The following is a 20,472-nucleotide window of genomic DNA, read 5'->3' as shown; positions in this document are numbered from 1 at the left end:
CAAACATTACATCCTTAAATCAGAGGTAACGTATACTGGGGATGGGGGGTGTTTGTTGCCTGCACTCTGCTCTGGCCTCACTGTGACCATGATTTACCTTAACTGTGTCCTCTCAGTGTTTACCAGTTTCATTTCACTGACCGTCCAACAGGAACATCTGTTCTCAGTACAAATAACCACAGCCGTGCCCTGCTCAAGCCCTCGTTTTTTCTATGCTGTTCTCATTTAGCATATTTGTCTCCCTGTGTTTCCTCTCCTGAGGTGTAGAGGGTGTATGTGTGTGTTTTTGACGGTGGTCATGGTTCCCTTATGTTGCCGCTTTCCGGCCGAACTTAGTGATTACCAAAATCTGTCCTCCGCCTCTTTCTTTCTCTACTCTTATCCGGCCCACTCAGCACTCCTCCTTTTGCGTGCTTCTCGTTTGTTTGGGAGTTTGTCAGTCTGTGCATTGACACACATCGCTGGAAGCCACCTACACCACCCCCTGCATTGTTTTTTCTTGGCCGCGGCTGGCAGTAGCTACAGGGCAGGACGCTGCGACTGGGAAATCTGAACACCTTCACCTACAAGAAGAGGCGACAACGCTGATGTTCCCTTGAAGGATTTTCTTCGCTAGCAGCTCTTGTGTGTAGCAAAGCATGTGATTATAAGGGTTCGGGCGGTGCATGCTGTATTCATAAAAAATGAAATGGGTAAATCTGTGATGTGTTAGAGAGTGCAGTGTGAAGATGAAGTTTTCCTTGTGGCTTACCGAACCCCTGTTTTAGTGGCCAGACCATAGTAACTACCTCCAGATGTTTGAGAGCACAGTCTGACTGATTATTGACAACAATGCCAATGAACATCGGCCTCTTCACACTATAACCCTTCACTCTTTGCCCTTTCAATGTTAATGCTTAACCTGTGTACAGGAGTACAGGACTCTTTATTCCTAAGGCCAAGCCTTGTTTATGGGAGGGAAGTTACTTGGGTGTGTACATGAGCCATTACAAACCAGAGGCATATACAAGGACCACATCAGGCTCACCTTAATAGTCGAGGAGAACCTTTAGGACTGGGCGAAGAAATCGGCCACCATGCCAAAAGGTTCCTTCTTATCCAAGGCTCTCGCAGCCACTTTTATCGTCCTGACCATCTCTGTCATCGGCGGCATCATCACCATGATCATTTTGTACAAAACCGAGATCTCTGGAATGAATCCAACAGCTCGTCCGACCTTACCTCCTACCACCACGGCACCACCACCCGTCATGAGGCTGCCACCGAATCTTGTACCAGAGCGTTACACAATTTTCATCCAGCCTCACTTCTACACCAAAATCATTGAAGAGGTAAATGTCACCAGCCCCAACCAAACAATGCTCTTTACTGGAAATTCTACCGTTGAGTTTCGCTGCGTCGAGAGGACAAGCACCATCTACCTGAACAGCAAGGACCTTAAAGTTTCTAATCCATTGGTGAAAAACACAAAGACAAATGAGAAGATACCGCATTCCTCAATGATCAGCCACGATGATGAAAGCAACTTTCTTGAGATCCCGTTGAATGAACATTTAGAGGCAGGAAAAAACTACAGTTTGTTTCTGGATTTCGAGGGAGAAATATCAGTAAATCTGGAAGGGTTGTATCTGAGCTCATATGTTGAAGGTGGCCCAGCCTACGAAGGTGATAGAAATGCAGAAAGGTAAGGAAAACACAGTGAAAGAATTTTAAAAATGCTTAAATTGTAGAGATAATGGCTTTTTTGTGTGTGTTGGCACGTTTAGATTAAGACAGTTTAAGAGAAAGGGAAAGTGTGAAAATCAGATTCAGTATATCATATCCAGCCTTTGGTTTCAGGATTAATTTGCTATTATCTCATAATTAGTCAACAAGCGTTCGGCAATTGGTTAGAACCAATTGAGTAGTTAAGTACTCATTATATTCTTTACTAATTACACTACAGCAAAAGTAACTACTTACCTGCTACATTATTTTTATTACTCAGCCCTAGACCTGTTTAAACCTGTGCCGCACAATAGGACATAAAAGTAGATACTGCTTTTCTAATGATTATTTCTACACTACTCAAACACAAAGTCACTTTCCACTCCCCTCCATAACTGTCTAATAAAAGTCAAAACTTCACATAATCAATAAAAATGAAAACTGTCTTATCGTTGACATAGATGATTACAAGATGACTTATTGTTAATAAGTTAGATCTAGACATTAGACAACTCACAGGCTCGGCAGCACCAAACAATTATTTAGAGCAGTCGAACTATTTCAGCCAATATCTGAAAGACAAATGCTTTTAAAAGTGCTTTTAATTCATTTAATTTTGCTCTTTATGTAATGCTAATATATGAAAATGAAGCATTGACTCTTTTTATGTCATAGATTCCTTGTTGCCACCAATTTGCAGCCAACAGATGCCAGGAGAGTGTTTCCTTGTTTTGATGAGCCACAGTTGAAGGCTGAGTTCGATGTGACCATCATCCACAGAAGAGGAACAGACGCTCTGGGAAATGCAAAAGTAGAAGGTAACAATACAAGCTCCTGATAAGTGCAATTTACTGTATTGTTACTCACAGGTTTATTGGACTTCTGGTCACATAGCCATAAAAGATAGGAGGAAAATAAAAGATGTGCTTCCTTATTTCAACACGCCACCTTTCCACTCTTTCAGACTTCAGGATTCTAGACGATGAATGGGAAATGACTCGGTTTAAACTAACGCCCAGGATGTCTACGTACTTGTTTGCCTTCACCGTTTCAGAGTTCGAAGAATTCACAGTGTCTAAGCCTACTCCTGAAAATGTGGACGTTAAAGTATGTGTACATTCAAGATGAGTGCAGTTTACTTGTATGTGTAAGGTGCTGAATTTATCCAACAGCCATTCTTATGTTTCCTGACATTGTACAGCACACACACATGCATACCTATGTAAATATACACACACTCTTTTTCTTATCTCAGTGTTTCTTTCCACACAGATATATGCTCGCCCTGATGCTGTTAAAGCAAAATCCACTGAATATGCAGCTAGCATCACTGGAAACATTCTCATGTTTTATGAGGATCTTTTTGACATGACATACTCAAGGACGCTAGGAAAACTAGGTATGCATATAACTGGATGAATGTGTTGATAGACGAAAGTCTGACTCCTTGATAGTGTAACATGTTATTACTGTAAGCAAATTTACAGGGATAATGAGACAATTTCTTCATTTGAATTTCTTTCAGATCAAATTGCATTGCCAGACTTGTATCCTGCAGCAATGGAAAACTGGGGACTGGTCACATACCAGGAGGGTGGCCTGCTCTATGAGGAAGGAGTCTCCTCATTGTTGCACAAGGAAGAAATCGTTACTGTTATTGCACATGAGCTGGCACATCAGGTTAGAGGGGAAAGCCCTTTCTTTTTTCCTTGTAATAAAACAAAAATGTTATGAGATCCATTATTTTATTGGTGAAGGTCAGAGAGAATTTCATACAGGATGTAGGAGTAAAGTCAATTTCCTTGAGCCACATAACCTGTTTCATCACATGAATTCTTCTCATTTTGTTGACAGTGGTTTGGAAATCTGGTGACAATGAAATGGTGGAATGATATTTGGCTGAATGAAGGTTTTGCCACCTATATGTCCTACTTCGCAGTGGACAACGTTGAGCCTTCATTCAATGTTGTAAGTTGAGACCTACTTCTTTTGACTCTCCTTCCAACCAAACATTCACACAGGTGTAGTGAGGAGCTAGTGAGAATCCTGCTTTGAAGTATTCTCACATCCTATTCATTCGTTACATCTCACTCCTTACCTCTTAGCAGAGTGAAGGAAAAATGTCCCATCTTCGTGTACTGTATTGGACGAGTTATGCAAGATGCGCTCTTGTCTCCGTTTTCTCCAGAAAGACATGTACGCTATGAATGATCTCCATATAGCGTTTCAGGAGGATGCTCTGGCCTCATCCCATCCTCTCAGTCCTCCACAAGAAGACGTTCAGACTACTTCACAGATCACTGAGATGTTTGATTCTATAACATACAGTAAGGTAAATAGTAGCACAAATCAGAAGCACAAATCCAAAAGTCTGCATTTTACACTAGATACAGTCTTTCCCTTTTAGCAGTGGGTCACCTGTATCGTTGTACTGTGAATGCTGACATACGCATGTATTTGCTGTTCACTCTGTAGGGGGCAACTATACTGAGAATGCTGTCAGACATCGTGGGTGAAAAAGTTTTCAACAAAGCGGTCAAGGTAAGCAACAACTTTTAACATTAAACTTTGGCTGAAATTGTGTTGGAATGTAGTTTCTTTCATATTTTATGTCACAGAGTAAAATAAAATCCTTCGACTGTGTGTTAATCACAATTCTTATTTTAGGATAAATCTGTTTACACTGTGACAGCAAGTGCTACAACACTAACAAGGTTCTAGGGTTCACTTTTAAAGACAGGATTGTACAACGCTGGAAATGTGTCTTATGGTAGTTATGAACTTGAGATGAACCACAAAGTACAGAGTTCATGATGAGACATACTGCCAGTTCTTGCTGTCCATTCTTGTGAACTCTGTATGTGAACAACGCTTTTTTCAAATTTGGTACAACCGTCAATGATGAACTGATTAGTTTTTGGTGACCAAAGTTCAAAAGTCAACATCCTAGTGACCTCACCTTCATTCAATTCTTGTTTTGAATGTGATGTTTCAGAAACACTTTGATGGAATTTATTCAGATTTGGTACAAATTGTCACTTGGGATCAAGAATGAACTGATTATTTTAGTGGTCCCATTCTCTTCAATGATACAACTCTAAAACGCCTAGGAAGGAATTTCATTACATCTGGGACAAACATCTGATTGGACTCATGTATAAATAAAAATAAGAAAAACATTAGAACATGAGTCTAGACAGGCAGGAAAGGCCCATGGTTGTGTGTAGGGACTGGTCACTTATACACATTGAACTGGACTGAGTTTGAGTCTATTTGTTTCATGTGCAGGTTTGCCTTCAGTGTGTATGTACATTTTTAATGTGAGCAAACATTTTCTGTCCTCTCAGCTAAGTGAGTGTTCTGTCACAGCCAATTATATCAATTACATGTTCCTTTTTACACATACACATTTAGTTATAAATATCTTCTCCAGCTAATCCATCACACTGTCTCTCTATCTGAGGTTGCAGCGGTCATGTAGTCAGTTGTTTATGTGCACGTCAATTAACAGAATTTTAATCATAAATCCAAAAGATCTGTTGACAGTAACACTGTATTGTTCTTATTCTGAAGTCAAACATTCCAACATCTGGTTTGTGTCTGTTGCAATGGGAAACGACAGACACAGGTTAACAGTGTACAATGTCTTTGTCCAATGCCTCCAGCAAAATCAGTAAGGGTTTCATATGTCCCCTGTGGGGTGGAGCTGACAGATTACTGAAGGAAGACACTGTTGTGGGTAAGAGGGATCAAAATTCCTAAAGGAGCGGACAGCTGCAGAAGTACAACATTGAGGCAATCACTGCACAGTGTTCCTGGCAAAACATTTATTTCAGCACTACAGCTTCATTGATTCCACTGCTGTGATTGGATATCTTCATAAAACTCGCTGTAATTCCAGATGAAACTGTATGAATCCTAATCTTTCTCTTTTGTTCTCTGTGTCTTTGTGTTTTAGATGTACCTCAAAGAGTTTGCATATAAAAGCGCAGAACAGAAGAACCTGTGGGAGAAAATAATACTGGTTAAGTCTCTTATTTAGTCTGTATTTTTTTTGTTTGTTTGTTTTTTTGCACTTTCTTTGTTGCTGATTTTGCCTTGTTTGCAGGCTGGGGAAGGTCAGTTCAATGATATTGCCATGAAGATGGAACCCTGGACAAAACAAATTGGCTATCCTGTCATCACCATCAACACTACCATTGGAGAAGTCTACCAGAAACACTTCCTGTTCAACAGCTCCTCTGAATCTAGGTTTGTGCTAAACACCTAACAAGATCTACTGTAGTTGCTGTACTGTAGAAATTATATTCAAATCTTCCAGATGACATAGATGTTGCAATTACAATAATTTTCCCGAGGAAAAAAAAAGGTAAATACATTTCATACAGTACATGTCATTACATGTTACTCCCCAAACTACACTAGAGTCTAGTTGAATTAGAAATACAGCTCATAAATGCTTCCATAGTTAATTGAATTATAGATAACTTCATGTATAGTTTACTGGTAAACTTAATTAAATGTGGAAGTTACTTCTGGGCAAACAATTAATCAAATCACAATGTCAAACATAAACATTGTTGCTCCTATTAATGAGCCCAGAGTGAATTGTCATTCAACTGAGAGGTTGTTTTGGGTCAGCCTCACTCCTCCCATATGAAAGAGAGAGCTGTAAATAAAACATTAAAAAACCCTACCTGTCCAGCGCAAATCAGAAAACAAAGTTAGCAACAAGCTGCTACTGGGAAGTTTGTGAATTTTCAAGTGGCAATGGTAGTGAGTAACAAAACATATTTTATATTCCATTCTTGGAGGTTTATGCAATGGATGCTATGCTATTACTAATATCACAGCAGTAGTCATAAAATAAAACAGCAGCTGAAGAATTGGGTCAAAGTTCAGTTTTCACTTTGCACTTTAGATCATGTTATCACTCATGTATATACCTGTCATGTGAAAATATCAGTTTAAAACCTGCTTGACTTCCTCCTCCTCCTTTATTCAGGCTGAAAGAAGAAAATATCCTTAGCCTCCAAAGACCAAAGTTGAATCATAAATCTGTACACTTTTGACTTCATGAATCTTTGACTTCATGATGTCAAGAATATTAACAAATGTAATGTGCCTAAAGTAATAACACAAAAACATTCTGATTTTATGTCTTTATTTGTCATTAGAACCTCACAGTGTGAGTGGAAAAGGTATGTGAACCCTTTGAATAATGACCTCAAAATAACCTCATTATCTCAAAAAGATAACTGGATTCAGATTTTAGCATAAGTTTAAAAAAATTAGTTTGGAGGTGTGGACTGGAGCTACTTCGACTGACAAAAAACACTTTTTTCCTAACTTTTTGAGTTTGTTCTGCACAAGAAGAATACACTTATGTGAGCCATGCCTCGCCAAAAAAAGGCTTTCAGAGGATCTACATTCAATAATTGTTCATTTACATAAAGCTGGAAAGGGTTATAAAGTTATGTCAAAGACTTTAGAAATTCACCCGTCTACAGTTAGCAAACAATCTACAAATGAAGACACTTTGGGACTGTGGATTGTCTGAACGCTTGAATTTTGAGCACAATGACACTCCACAGCAGTATTAGCAAAATGTTTTGTGAACTGATAAAACTAAGATTGAACTATCTGGAAATAATCTACAACCCTACATTTGGCATATCATCATGGGAACATCATCGCAATCGTAAAGTATGGAGGAGGAAGCATCATGATTTGGGCCTGCTTTGCTTCATCAGGGCCTGTCCAGCTTGTAGTGATTGAGGGGAAGTTGAATTTCCAAGTGTATCAAAATTCTTCAGGCTAATGTGAGAATGTCTGTGCATCAGCTGAAACACAACAGAATGGCTTCAGAAAAACGAAATCCCTCTTTTGGCGTTTGGGGCTTTATGTGAGGCACATGAAAGACATGAAAGATTTATAAAAAATGTGGGTTATTACTTTAGGCACAATATATTTGTTCATACTCTTGACTGAGATGAAGATCAGATTACATTTTATGACAAATAAATGCAGAAAATTATGAAATTCTAAAAGGCTTACAAACAAACAAAACAAACAACCTTCCTTTGAGGGTAGATGTTGCCAATTGATTAAAAGAGTTATTTTCTTGTGTCTGTTTTGGCTTGTACTGTGCAGTAACGTAATACATCAATGCCACTTTGTTAACCAAGTGCCAAGTCTGGTGGCACTTGGACAGTAAATTACACCTTAGGTCATGTAGAATGTTTTGAACCAATGTTTTGTAACTGTGCTTCATCGCCCTGTTATGGTGAGTTGCACAATAATTGCACATAAATGATAATTAATATAATAATTATATAATATATATAAATATATATATATATATATATATATATATATATATATATATATATATATATATATATATATATATATATATATATATATATATATATATATATATATATATAATAATTTTGTGTGAGCTGGTTATATCTAGACAATGGCATCACTGGACTCAGAGATATTGGCACAAAGTTGTAGCAGATATCTGTTTATTATAAAGATCGGATTCCGTGCTGCATTTACAAATTGTTGAACATTAGGCATCTTGTACTAAAAATGCTTTCTTCATATTGTCATTTTGACGTGTCATCACGTCATTATATAAACATTCCCCGGTCTTTTCCTGTTTCTTTCTCTCGATTTAGTCTTTGGTGGTACATCCCGATCAGAGTCATGCCAGACACATCTACAGATCCAGTCTGGTTGCTCAGCAATGAACGAGGTAACAGAATGTACAGCACTGAACTATGCAATGAAAATGTTGTTTTTCTTAAAACCCATTTTCCCAAAACTAGAATTTCACCGTTATTAGCCTTACAGAAGTCTAGATAGAACATTTGGTTTTTGGTAGTCAACGATCGGGCAGAAGACCAGATGCACAAGATGACCTTCTTTCTCTACCGCTGTAGTGTTTTCATGTTGTTTTGTACTGTGTCGCTGGAGTCTGTATGAGTCAAGATGTAACTTACCTTCACCCAATATCTTTTGAACAGTGAGGAATGAAAAATTCCTTTCTGAGCCAGGCAAGTGGATCCTGGCTAACGTCAACTGTACAGGATACTACAGAGTCAATTACAACCCAGAGAACTGGGAACACCTCCTGACTCAGCTGGAGGTCAAACCAAGTGTGAGTAAACAACCAAATAATCAATTAGCCCCCTCAGTGGCAATTTAATAAAATCTTGACTAATTTATCCACTTCTTGAATAATAAATGTAAAATAATGTGTTGATACCACACTTCTGTGTTGTTAAATAAGTGTAGTGCTGCTCTCAACAACTGGACTGTGGATAAAGCTTTAGTTTGCAATGTTTATGAAAGGGCAGGTTGGCTCAGATGGACAGTACACCAGCAGCTTTGCATTACTGTGTTGATAGGACTACCTTTGTAGGAGAGGATAACAGAAATTCTGAATAACATCTGAATGATGTGGCTGAAAGAAACCAGATCTATTAGAGCTGGAGTTGACCCAAGGAACTCAAGGGAAAGTCAGAAATGTTTTGACAAAGGTTCAGAAAGGATCGGTAATTCATTTTGGCCTGATCATGCACTAGATGCACTTCATGCCCTTCTGTCAAATCCAAAATGTGTATTTACATTTTTTTTTAACTGACCATTTCCAAGCGCTGATTATAATGAACATCCATTTCACAAAATAAAAAACAAAACAAACAAAAAAACCTCACCAAAAATCATCAGAGTCAGAACAGCTTCTCAGAGGCCTGGCCCCATTCAGTTAAAGTGTTTTACTAAGAACAAGATGAACATAACAAACCCTACTATGGTCTGCCAACCCATGTGAATAACTCCAGTTAACTATATGTATCTGTATTTAGGATGAATTTATGTGGTTCCTTCAAATTTTGTACACTGATAGTTAATGTTTGAAATTCACAGTCCTCAGAAGATGAATCCTAATGACTTAATTTGTTCATCTGCTGCCTTTCCTCCAATGCTATCAGCTAGTCAGACATCATTAGGCCTCTTGTTATAGATGCCAAAATATCTGTACCATATTTTATAGATATATAGAGTCTGAATGTTGGTAACGATTCATCGGAAGATCAGTAAGAATGTTTGTCAGGAGACCAACGTCATTAGGAATCATTCTCACCAATGACTGTACAAAATTATGGCAATTCATCAGTTGAGTCATGTTTTTTTAAAACTGAATACATCACATGAAACATACCTCTCAAACATGACTGAGACAAAGCCTAGAACTCAAATAAACAGCCAGCTACAGTTTGCAAGTGTAGACATCATGTTCTGCTGTCATTGACATTTTGCTGAGCACAGGGCAACAGTGGATGTCTACATAACTAAAATGTCAACTTTTTTTTTCTTGTCTAGCCGATCCCCCTGATGAACAGAGCGCAGCTTATTGATGATGCCTTTAACTTGGCCAGGTACTGACTTTATTTCATTTGCTGAGCTCTCAGCAAACTTGGATCCAGTTTAAGCAGTTCATTCACACGCTGGCATCAGCTAACAATGTCTGTCCCAAGGGCAATGTTGTTGTTTGAGGAGCACCATGAAATAGCAATTTTAATTACAAGCCAAATATATCAGGCTGGAACAATGGTCGGGCTGAACACGCCCCATCCAAAGCTAACCTTTAGCCAACTCTCCTAATGTTGAAGGATGGCAGTGCAAATTTCACTGTATGTAGATTCACAGCAGGTATGACTGTAAGCTGGGCACTCTGCTTCTGTGTGCCTCAAACGCATTTGCTAATCCTACCAGGACTATATAAAGCATCAGTTCATTCTGAAAGAGCCTTCAAACTGTGGTAGTGACACTGATCTATGTTTTCCACAGGGCCAAACTTGTTGATGTGACTCTGGCTCTGAATACAACGCGCTTCCTTCACAGTGAGACAGAGTACCTTCCCTGGGAGTCAGCGGTTAGGAACCTGGAATACTTTTTCCTCATGTTTGACCGCTCTGAGGTGTATGGACCCATGCAGGCATGTTTCATTTACATCTAAATGTAAACGTGTGATCCTCAAATATGAAAGATTTGAGCTCTGATACATTAACTGATCTGATCTGGACTTTCTCTTCCTGCAGGCGTACCTCCAGGAACAAGTTAAAGGGCTGTACGACTTCTTCAGTAACTACACAGACCATTCTCAAGTCCCAAAAGACCACTCCTCACAGTAAGGAATGATGACTTTTACTCCACTGTTTGAATTTTTTTAAATGTTTTAGACAGTGGTCTACCTCCAAAGTTTGAGCATCAATTAAACTGTGCTTCATCCTAAGGTACAGCCAGATCATCGCCATAGAGGTGGCCTGTTCAAATGGACTCAAAAAATGTGTGACAATGGCCTCAAGTATGTTTTCCCTATGGATGAACGGCACTAACATGTATGGGCAGACTGGATAAGTATATATAATTTAGAATTTGATAGTTACATTTCCTTTCTACGTCACGCTTGTCTAAATGATCCCAAACTAACATGATTCTGAATACCAAGTTGTTGTTTTATAAAACAGTGGTCTAACGGTAATAGCTTTCATCATATTCTGTAGCTTTTCTCTGCAGTAATTAGTAAAGGTAAGTGTCCTTTAATTCTGTTTTTGTGTGAAATGCTTGTGGCTGTTGATATCACTCTACATTGTATAGTAGGTTTCTTTAAAGCTGCACTTGACAACATGCTCGCTAACCACAGGTCCCAAAGTGCTGAGAGCATGGAGGATCCTGTCCTCCATGGCTAATCCGAAATAGTGAAAAACTGATCAAGTTTACTATTCTGCCCTTTGAAATCAGTAAGGTGCAACTTTAAATTAAAGACACACTCACCCCTTATTATATGTGTCTACAGTATTTGTTCATTCCTTTACCACTCATGCATGTACATATCATGTGTGGAAATGTGTTAATGGATACATTTGCATGTGTATATGTTGCACTATGCACTTGATGAGTCCTTATGTCATAATCAAGGACCTAAGAAATGCCTTTACAGATTGCAAAGGCATCAGTGTCCAATTTTTGATGTGAGGCTATATTAATAAAATGTGACTTGACTCATCAGGATCTGCTCCAGTTGAGTTAAGGTCAGGAATAAAAAAACAGACCAAGATAGCATAACTAGGAAAATGTGAAGATGAGACTTTTGATGCAGTAAAAAATATAAATGTGGGAATGTTTGTGTGATTCAGCATCAATCCCAACCTGCGGTCTGTCATCTACTGCCAAGCCGTGGCTGCAGGTGGGAAGGAAGAGTGGGAGTTTGCCTGGGAAAGATTTCAGACCACCAACGACACCTCTGAAAAAGAGCAGCTCCGTAAAGCTCTGTCCTGCACCAAGACGACCTGGCTGCTCGGCAGGTGAAGCCAGAAATCAAGTTTATACATGAAGTGCTGATTTGGTATTAGGATTGTGAAATAATAAACACACCCGTGATAAGGTGAATCCCAAACATGCAATTAAGTGAAGAACTAGTGTCTTGCTTATCTTGCAGATACCTGGACTACACATTGAACCCTGAGAAAATACGTCTGATGGATGTTGCCTCTACTATTATCTACATAGCTAAGAATGAGGCGGCGCAGGCGCAGGTCTGGAACTTTATCAGAGCACACTGGGACTACATCAGTTTGGGGTAGGTTCCTGTTTAGCCCGTGTCTACTGCCTCTCATTTCATTTTCTGAGTAATGTGTGTTTAATATTGATTAGTTTGCCCAATATATAGCCTCCCCCAAATGTTAAATGTGCAAACATATTGAAACATGTGACAGGGGTGTTCTGTGAGTCTGATTGTAGCATTAAATGTCTACTCTGCTGTCTGTGCAGCAAACAAAAATAAACAGGCCTTTCTGTTCCAATACTTTTTGGAAGGGACTGTAGACTGTATTATTTTTGGTTTGAGGTTGATGGTAGGCAGTCGTTGTGTCAGTGCCAGTGTCAGTGTTTAAATGTAGCCATTTTTATTCCAAAAGATTTACAAGAAAATTATAAGTATTTATGGTTTACCCCAGCACACAAGCTTGTCGGGGGTGGAGAAGCCTGACACATATGTTAGACAGTGAACACATGAAATTCAAACCTCTAGCGATCAGTGTTCTTTTTCTCTTTTGTGAACTCGGGGGCAGAACCCATCAACTGGCCTCGTCTTGCCTGGAGGCTGCTGTTTACAGAAGCTTCTTGAAATTAACTGTGTTCCTGTTACTTAAACAGATGAGCCTGATCATAAAAGAACTGACTAATAAACAGCGGCTTATGACAGCGCTGCACAGCGTCATCAGGTGCAAAGGTCCTCTGGTAGTGGAATAAACCGCTCCGACATTTTGTGCTGTTGCCAGGAAGCTAAAATGATTGGTATCAAAGTTTAAATATACATAACAGGACAGGGTTTCATTTCCTGGACAACAACAACAACTAATCAGCAGATTATCGGACTTCTTCGCTGCACTGTATTGCATGTAATGCTGAAACCACCATGTAATATTTTGTCCACCTTTTGTATCTCTCTGTGCCACCAGGGACGGAGCCATGGTGATTCAGGCAGTAACCGACAGGTTCTCGACAAAGTTTGAGCTAGAGGAGGTAATCACTCATGTTTTATTGGCTTGAATCGATAATACCAGCATGCAGTGATGCCCAGTCACGCACTAGTTTATACAAGATGAGTAACTGGATCCACCCTGATATCTTATCATCAGGACTTCTATTAATGTTGATAGTGTCTTCTTGTTTTGTTTTTTTATTGCCTTTAGAACATAGCCTAAAATGCTGGTTTTATTATGCAATCTCTTGTGTTATATTATACAACAGATCAAACAGTATTAATGTTAGTATTCTCTGCATGTTTAAATCCTCATATACCTCTATGCCATAGAGCTCAATTGTTGTCCAGAAATCATTACCATCACATGAACTGCACATGTTGCACTGGGAAATGTTCCTTCATGATCACAATCACACACACATACATCAAGTCCCACAATTTTTAGCAAGTGTTACTCACAGCCGTGGGTTTGGTGTATTTCCATCAATTTAAAAATGAACTGCAGAGTGTGGGGCACGTCCCAGTGCTGGTGCGGCACATTTTGTGTTTTTTCACGGGTTTTAAGCTGGAGCACCAGAGACACTGAGGCTTAGGGACTGATCTGAGTAAGCAGGCTTTGACTACACACATCATACTTGGAACTTGTACTGATGTATATGTGAAGTTTACTAAACACGCTCGATTTCTGAAGAAACCCTATTAATGAGACACATGTGGACCAAATCTGGACTAAAGTGTTTAAAATCCTTGCACTGTTCCTCGAGTCTTAGTATTTATGCTTGTGTCACGTCCATCCTAACTTCACTATGTCATCTTTCTGTGTGTGTACAGCTGGAGCGTTTTGCAAAGGACTATGACCTGAGGTCTGCTACCAGGGCGGTGGAGCAGGCCATAGAGCAAACCCAAGTCAACATCCAGTGGGTCAGGGAGAACAAAGATAATGTACTAGAATGGTTTGAAAAAAATATATAAAAACAACTGCAGTAGCGCTTATTATTTCAGAGCCTCACAGGTCAGCGGTGCTAGCAGCGTAATCACTTCAAATACAAGAATGAATCGAGAGCGAGTCTCACTCTGCTAGGAAAATAAGAATGAAATGACAGGTTCAAATCTGTGCAGTGCCGCGCGACAATTCATGAGAGAAACGAAGAACAGTGTTTCTGTACATACTCATGCAATATTTATGTAGGATATTCACTTGAATGTAATCAGTCAACTATCAAGTCTAGTTTTATCTTTGGAAAAATGATAAATAAAATGATATAATTGTATATAAATATCCAGTTTTTACAATCATCGTTTTACATTGTTGCCAATGATCAAAATTATTTCACAATCACTGTTTTAACTTTTTTTTTTTTTAACAGTGGAAAGTGAATTGAAACTATCATTGTTTAAACCTATTTGATTAATATATATTTGGAGTGAAGAAACTCATTGCCTGAATCTACCAGTGTTTTGTTGCTGCTAATTTCCAGACTAGCTTCTTTATTTTGCACAAGTCAGAGCCGAAGGACAGAGCTATATGTCTATATGTGTGAGATGTCATAATAAAGGTAGCAAATTCTTCTTTATGTTGCTGAAATTGTTATTTTTAATAATAAAACACCAACATTGTTAAACTTTTCATTTAGCACGTCACTTTTGTTTAGCCCCAGCCTGTGTCGCTCATTATTAGATATTATCCAGTCTCCGTGCCACCTCCCTGCACTCCCTGTAAAGCAGCATGTGGTGATTGTTTCAACTCTGTTGAGTCGTTTTTAGAAATTTACTTACAATTTCTGGGCAGGGGTAAAAAACAATCTGTGCATTTCTTAGGGTTGACTATTTCTTCTCTACAAAAACAAAGTTGGCGACAGAAAGGAAGGTGGGGACCAGTTGTCTCTGACTTCCTATAAATTATCCAACAATTCCAAAACCGATGATGAGCGTTAAGGGCTGTAAAAAACCTCTAATCGTCAGGGTGATGGAGTTCTTCAGGAACAAACTATTTTGTGCCAAAGTTAGCACAACGTTTGGATTGACTGACGTGAGAATGTCGTGCGTGTTTCTGTTCCCATCTGTGCTCTGCTCACTGATTTGAAGTTGGAATGTCGGAATCAAGATCTGATTACAGTGCTCGGGTTGTTTTGGTCATGGTCGAGCTATGAATCAGATCACACCCGCACAGTCCTGATGTAGCACATTAGCTAAGTTTGGAGTGTAAATTTGAAGAGTGCTTGAGGATGCTTTGCATTGTAATTACTGAGTCATGAACATATATATGTTATACAGAAATGGGATGTTTTTCATTGGCGGTATTTTATCCATGGCTATTATAAGTCATATAAGTCACTCTATATTACATCTTTCCACAGAAACATTTGTCTCAGCTGTTCTTTGTATTCACCAGATGCCGAAGACACACAAACTCCCTCATTTTGTTACATTTCTCTTGGGCAACATATTTATGATGCAAATTTGTAACAAACAGAAATTACTTACAGTATGTATCCTATGATTAAAGTATAATTACAAGATACATAACTATCTTCTTCTTTCTCTAAGTCATAATGTGGTCAGGGCATAGGCAGAACTTTGCGACACACAGTACAACTTTAAATTTCCCAAATACTGCTGATGCCCTGCTGAAGCCTTTTGAAATCTGAATAGTGACATGAAATCAGGGATTGAAGCAGTTGACATTAACTCAGACTCAGCTCATATTCCAGGGAAACATGAGTAGAAAGTAGCTTTTAAAAAGAATTCTGCAGAGTGCATCACAAATAAAAACCAGATCCACTTTGTGGAGCTGTCCAGTCCCATACTGAAGCAGATGTGATGCTGGGTTCCTGCGTGTAACAGAGTCTGTCCCCAGGTGTACTGAGGGAGTCCAGTACAAAGACAAAGAGACAGGAACAGATTGTAGTTGAAGCAGTTCAACTCAAGGCTGATGGGATGGGTGGATTTCTCAGTCCTCCTGAGAAAGGAACAAAGTGGGAAAAGTGATTTGATGTGGGTATGACGGAGGAGGATTTTATTTACCTCTGTACATCCTGTGAGCTTAGCTTCGATGTAACACGTGTTCTCACCCATTCATCCTCCTCTGCTCCGTCTCCTTCCCCTCCGGCCTTCTGAGAGCTGCCCGCCTCTGCTTTGTTGGCCATTATCTTGTCGGTCCATGAGGCCCCAGCCTTTTCATCTCCAGCAAAGTTACACTTGGTCACTGTGCCACCATCCACTTTGGCTAAGGAGACTAAAAGCACCATTACAAGTCAAATTTAATTGTACAATTTATACTAATACTAATTACAGCTTTAACTACAGTTAATTACAGTGACCTTTATACTTTCCATTACTGCTGTTTGTTTTCCAAGACTCAGAACAAAAACATCAGACAGTACTTCGCTGTGTTGCATGTATTTGTCACAGTTTGTGATGCAACTTGAACTATTATAAGTTTATGAAGATGGCTGGTGGACGAGATGGTTTTATACCAGAATGATAACAGTCCTCACATCGTCTCAATAATAAATTATCTGATTTAAAATATAAAAAGATATGGCGATGGCCTACACGCTGAAAGAAAAAGCTGATTTCTTGACCATTAAAATAACTGATTGAGAAATACAATGGAGACATTGTTGATGTTGTAAATGACTATCATGGCTGGAATCATCTGTTTTTATTAGAATATCTACATAGTCAGGTCCAGCAAACACTAGTCCTGTGTTCCACTGGCACATGATGTGTTTGCAAATTCAGCTTTATCCATTTAGAAGGCTAACTAATACATTTGTTGATTAAAGTAGCAATAGAACTGACCTTCTTTAGACTAGTTGAGTATCTGGAGCATTAGTAATTGTGGATTCATTACAGATCACCTTTTGAAACTCCTCAGACTTGATCTCAGAAATGAACATCATTAGATGGAAGAAATTGCCAAGATCTCATTCAATGCTATGTTCTACACCCTTCAAACAATAGTACAAACTTGTGGATTGTGTAGGTGACAGAATAGAAAGAGGAGTAGGAAGCTCCTGCTGCCAACTGAGCATAAGAAAAACATACATTAGAGAGTGTAGTTTGAGAAACAGTCCTCAAGTGTCAGCTTGGTTAAATAGTGCCCCCAAAAGACCAGTGTCAATATCACCAGTAAAAAGGTGATTCTAGGATGTTTGCCTTCCATGCAGTGTTGCAAAAAAAAAGCTATATGTCCAACTGACCAATAAAAATATTCAGATGGACAAAAGAACACTGACACCTAACAGAGGAAGATTATGTTTTTATGAAATTTCAGATGTTTGAAAAAGAAGAACAAAGAACAACATTTGAGAGCTGCAGACTAGAGTACTCAAAATGTTTCAAGCATGGTGGAGGCAATGAGATGGTCAGGCCACTGGTAAAGTGGGAGATTTGTACAAGATATGGGGATTTTGGATAACGAAGTCCGGAACTAAGGTCTGCAAGAATGATTTCAATGAAGCAAAGGACACAATTATTATTGACATTTAAAATTATTATTTCTATCTTAGTCGATGACTGCATCATCTATTCATTTAGCTTTGTGTCTTATTCAAACTCATTTCACGTATGTTTTCATGTAAAACAACTACAGTTCCGACCCTAACCATTTGATCAGTAGATTTTTGAAAACCTTTTTACATTTCGGTCATTTTAAGCTTTATTTTCTTTCAGGCTCAAACAGCAAATACTGTGGCACACCTGGAATTTTTGTTATTTTGTTATTCGCCATATTCACTGGTGGGCAAAGAGGCACAGAAGAAGCAGTGATGGTGCAAATCTAAAAGCAAACTGCACATTTTGCTAGGACAATTGAGTTTGTTTTGGGACAATGTGAAGACCATGAAACCAAGAAAGAAAACATCTTATGCAGTGATATCAGAAAGAAGAATCTGTTGTGGAAGCAGTTCAGCAATAAAAATACCATGACAATACACACTCACATATGAATGGGCTGTTTCCTCTTGTCTTCAGTCGTACATCCTGTCCCGTTTCCAGCTCTGTTTTGTCCATCTCAGACTCTGGAAACCAGAAGGCCCAGGTGCCACCAGGCTGGTGCTTTTCAGTTATTTTCATCAGCTCTGCTTTGTTCACTATCGCTGACAGCTGCTCCTCAGACAGACGGTCTGACTCCCCTTTAGCCTCAACCTCTGCAAGGACAGAAGATGCAGCTGATGAAAATGGGGGGTTTCTTAGTCACATGCAGAGTAACGTAATGGGTCAGAATTCATTTTAGTGGACACAGTCACATGCAACAGGAAGATGAATTTACTGATATTTAAAAAAATCTTTCAATTAACTAATTTGTTTTCATAAATAATTTTCATGAAGTATCAACACACTTCAAATGTGACATTGTCATTCTTCACAAATTAGACTTTTTGTTCATTTGCTATTATGATTCAATGGTACAGCAAATCATAAATGTTCCTTTATTGGGTCTGTCTGCTAACTGTGTAAAGTGAGTCTTAAATTACAACTACACACAGGGACAAAACACTCCAACAAGAATTGTATTTGTGGAGGAAAGGAACTGTGAAAAAATGAACTCAAACCCACTGTAGGAGGACATGAGGAAGCCAGTGTTGACCTTTTTGGTGTCACTGAAGTTTGGCTCCATTTCGTTCCCTGTAGCATCAAACTTCCTCTGATGAATGCGGCTGGGTTTGATGTACAGCACGTAATAACGGACCTGCAAAAGATCAGGACAAAAAGCAACAAAGCAAAGTGTGGTTTGTGTTCTGTCTGTCTGTGCTTATGTTTGGTCTCTCCAAAATACTAAGACTGATGGAGGAGGATGTTTCTTCAAAGCAACAAACTGAGTTAAAGCTTTCTGTAGACTCGAGACATCTGTTTGGATTTACAAAATACAATAAAGTTGAAAATATTTTCTTTGTGCTTGCGTCTGATAAAAGTTCAAGCGAATAAGCAATCACAGATGTGTAAAGTGACATCGGACACACAACAATGTAAAACACACACAAAATATCGGGAAATGGTGCGACTGCCTTGCCTGTAGTTGTTTTGTATCTCTTTTAGTATGGGACAGGTGGTGGCCCCTTTTATCGGAATTGAATTGCAACCACTACTGGTACCCTTTGTAATTGGTAGTATAAAAACTCCAACATGTGACGTGAGTATTTTAAGAGAGAATAAACTTGACATTTCAAGGTTAAGGTCAAACTTTAGAGAATGAATCAAACCACCGGCTGTCAAAAATAAACACAGACAAAATGCAATGTGCCGGTAAACATTATTTCTTTTAGCTCAAAGGTTATTCTCAACATTTTTAACAATGATTCAGGACTGCTAAATAACATTTTGAAAAAGCTTCCTCCATCCTGGACTAACAGTGTTGATACCTTTTGATTCTGGACATCACTGATTACATGTCTGGAAACATCCAGCAGCTGTCCCTCTAGAAGAACCCCCTGACCACTGTGTGGAAGAAACAATAAGCAAATCAAGCTGCTACCATTTCATACTTTTCTTGTTCATTTCTGCTTTTTATGGTGAATACCATTATAAAGGAGACTAAAAAGGCTTTCGACGAAGGGACAGGCAGAATAAACTGAACAATATCAAGCTCGATTCTTTATTAGACATCAGATAAGTCGCACTGAGACATGTCGACACAGACACAGAGCGTTAATTAGCAGGAAGTAGCAGTGCTACACACCAGTTTTACTCCAATTCACAGCACTTTCATTTCTGCGGCGAGCAGCACACTAAATAGTCACATAACGTGTGTAAATTATTATGTGTTTGCTAAACTTGTGGGAAACTATGTGTTCGTATCGTGGTATCCGGTGTCGGCCGTACACAGCAGGGAAACCAAAGTATCATGCTGCGCTACTGTACCTGAAACTCAGCCCAGTACTTTAACGCTTTAGCGGCCGATTAAAGCCCACAAACAAACGTTTTTGAGCCCTACCTTTCATACGTAGAGGGGGACCACACACGGTCATATTTCTCATTGTGTACTGGTTTGTTCTGTAAAGACGTGTTGTGATAAATCCGGCTCATTTTCTATAAAGTGACTTTTCCTTCGAGGGTTTTTCCTGTTTCCGGACTTCCTGTTCCTACATGTAGCCGGGCAGCTGGGGTGCGCTCGGTTTGCACACCGCCTGCTCCGAGCGCCGACATGCGGTGACGAACACGCTCTGAGAAACAGTAACAGGAAGTCCAAAATGAAATAA

At 39.1% G+C, this 20,472-nt stretch overlaps 2 protein-coding genes across 2 annotated transcripts; one reads left to right on the top strand and one right to left on the bottom strand.

Annotated features, from left to right (window-relative positions):
* The first annotated feature begins 305 nt into the window (after window positions 1–305).
* On the top strand, window positions 306–14,896 carry anpepa (alanyl (membrane) aminopeptidase a). The gene is made up of 20 exons (XM_026366382.1): window positions 306–1,684; window positions 2,383–2,525; window positions 2,672–2,814; window positions 2,980–3,106; window positions 3,233–3,387; window positions 3,562–3,675; window positions 3,896–4,039; window positions 4,183–4,248; window positions 5,666–5,731; window positions 5,816–5,958; window positions 8,397–8,473; window positions 8,745–8,878; window positions 10,105–10,160; window positions 10,573–10,720; window positions 10,824–10,912; window positions 11,019–11,123; window positions 11,922–12,089; window positions 12,224–12,364; window positions 13,245–13,308; window positions 14,102–14,896. The coding sequence occupies exons 1-20, from the start codon at window positions 1,077–1,079 to the stop codon at window positions 14,240–14,242; spliced, it is 2,832 nt and encodes a 943-aa protein (XP_026222167.1). The 5' UTR covers window positions 306–1,076; the 3' UTR covers window positions 14,243–14,896.
* On the bottom strand, window positions 14,884–20,387 carry arpin (actin related protein 2/3 complex inhibitor). The gene is made up of 6 exons (XM_026366387.1): window positions 20,208–20,387; window positions 19,636–19,711; window positions 18,833–18,965; window positions 18,217–18,423; window positions 16,342–16,505; window positions 14,884–16,229 (listed from the first exon to the last, which is right to left on the bottom strand). Exons 1-6 carry the CDS (start codon window positions 20,297–20,299, stop codon window positions 16,221–16,223), a joined length of 681 nt encoding a protein of 226 aa, XP_026222172.1. The 5' UTR covers window positions 20,300–20,387; the 3' UTR covers window positions 14,884–16,220.
* Between the last annotated feature and the right edge of the window lie 85 nt (window positions 20,388–20,472).

This window comes from Anabas testudineus, chromosome 6 (assembly GCF_900324465.2).
Source record: "Anabas testudineus chromosome 6, fAnaTes1.2, whole genome shotgun sequence".
Classification (NCBI taxonomy): Eukaryota; Metazoa; Chordata; class Actinopteri; order Anabantiformes; family Anabantidae; genus Anabas; species Anabas testudineus.
This window is presented reverse-complemented; position numbering and strand designations above follow the sequence as displayed.

Excerpts from the sequence above, each read along its gene's own strand:
- anpepa (XM_026366382.1), top strand. The coding sequence starts at position 1,077 with ATGCCAAAAGGTTCCTTCTTATCCAAGGCTCTCGCAGCCACTTTTATC. Across the intron at positions 2,815-2,979 it reads CTGAAAATGTGGACGTTAAA|ATATATGCTCGCCCTGATGC; the intron begins GTATGTGTACAT and ends CTTTCCACACAG. Across the intron at positions 8,879-10,104 it reads AGCTGGAGGTCAAACCAAGT|CCGATCCCCCTGATGAACAG; the intron begins GTGAGTAAACAA and ends TTTCTTGTCTAG.
- arpin (XM_026366387.1), bottom strand. The coding sequence starts at position 20,299 with ATGAGCCGGATTTATCACAACACGTCTTTACAGAACAAACCAGTACAC. Across the intron at positions 19,712-20,207 it reads TCCCCCTCTACGTATGAAAG|TGGTCAGGGGGTTCTTCTAG; the intron begins GTAGGGCTCAAA and ends TCTTCCACACAG. Across the intron at positions 16,506-18,216 it reads AGGAAACAGCCCATTCATAT|TCTCCTTAGCCAAAGTGGAT; the intron begins GTGAGTGTGTAT and ends TGGTGCTTTTAG.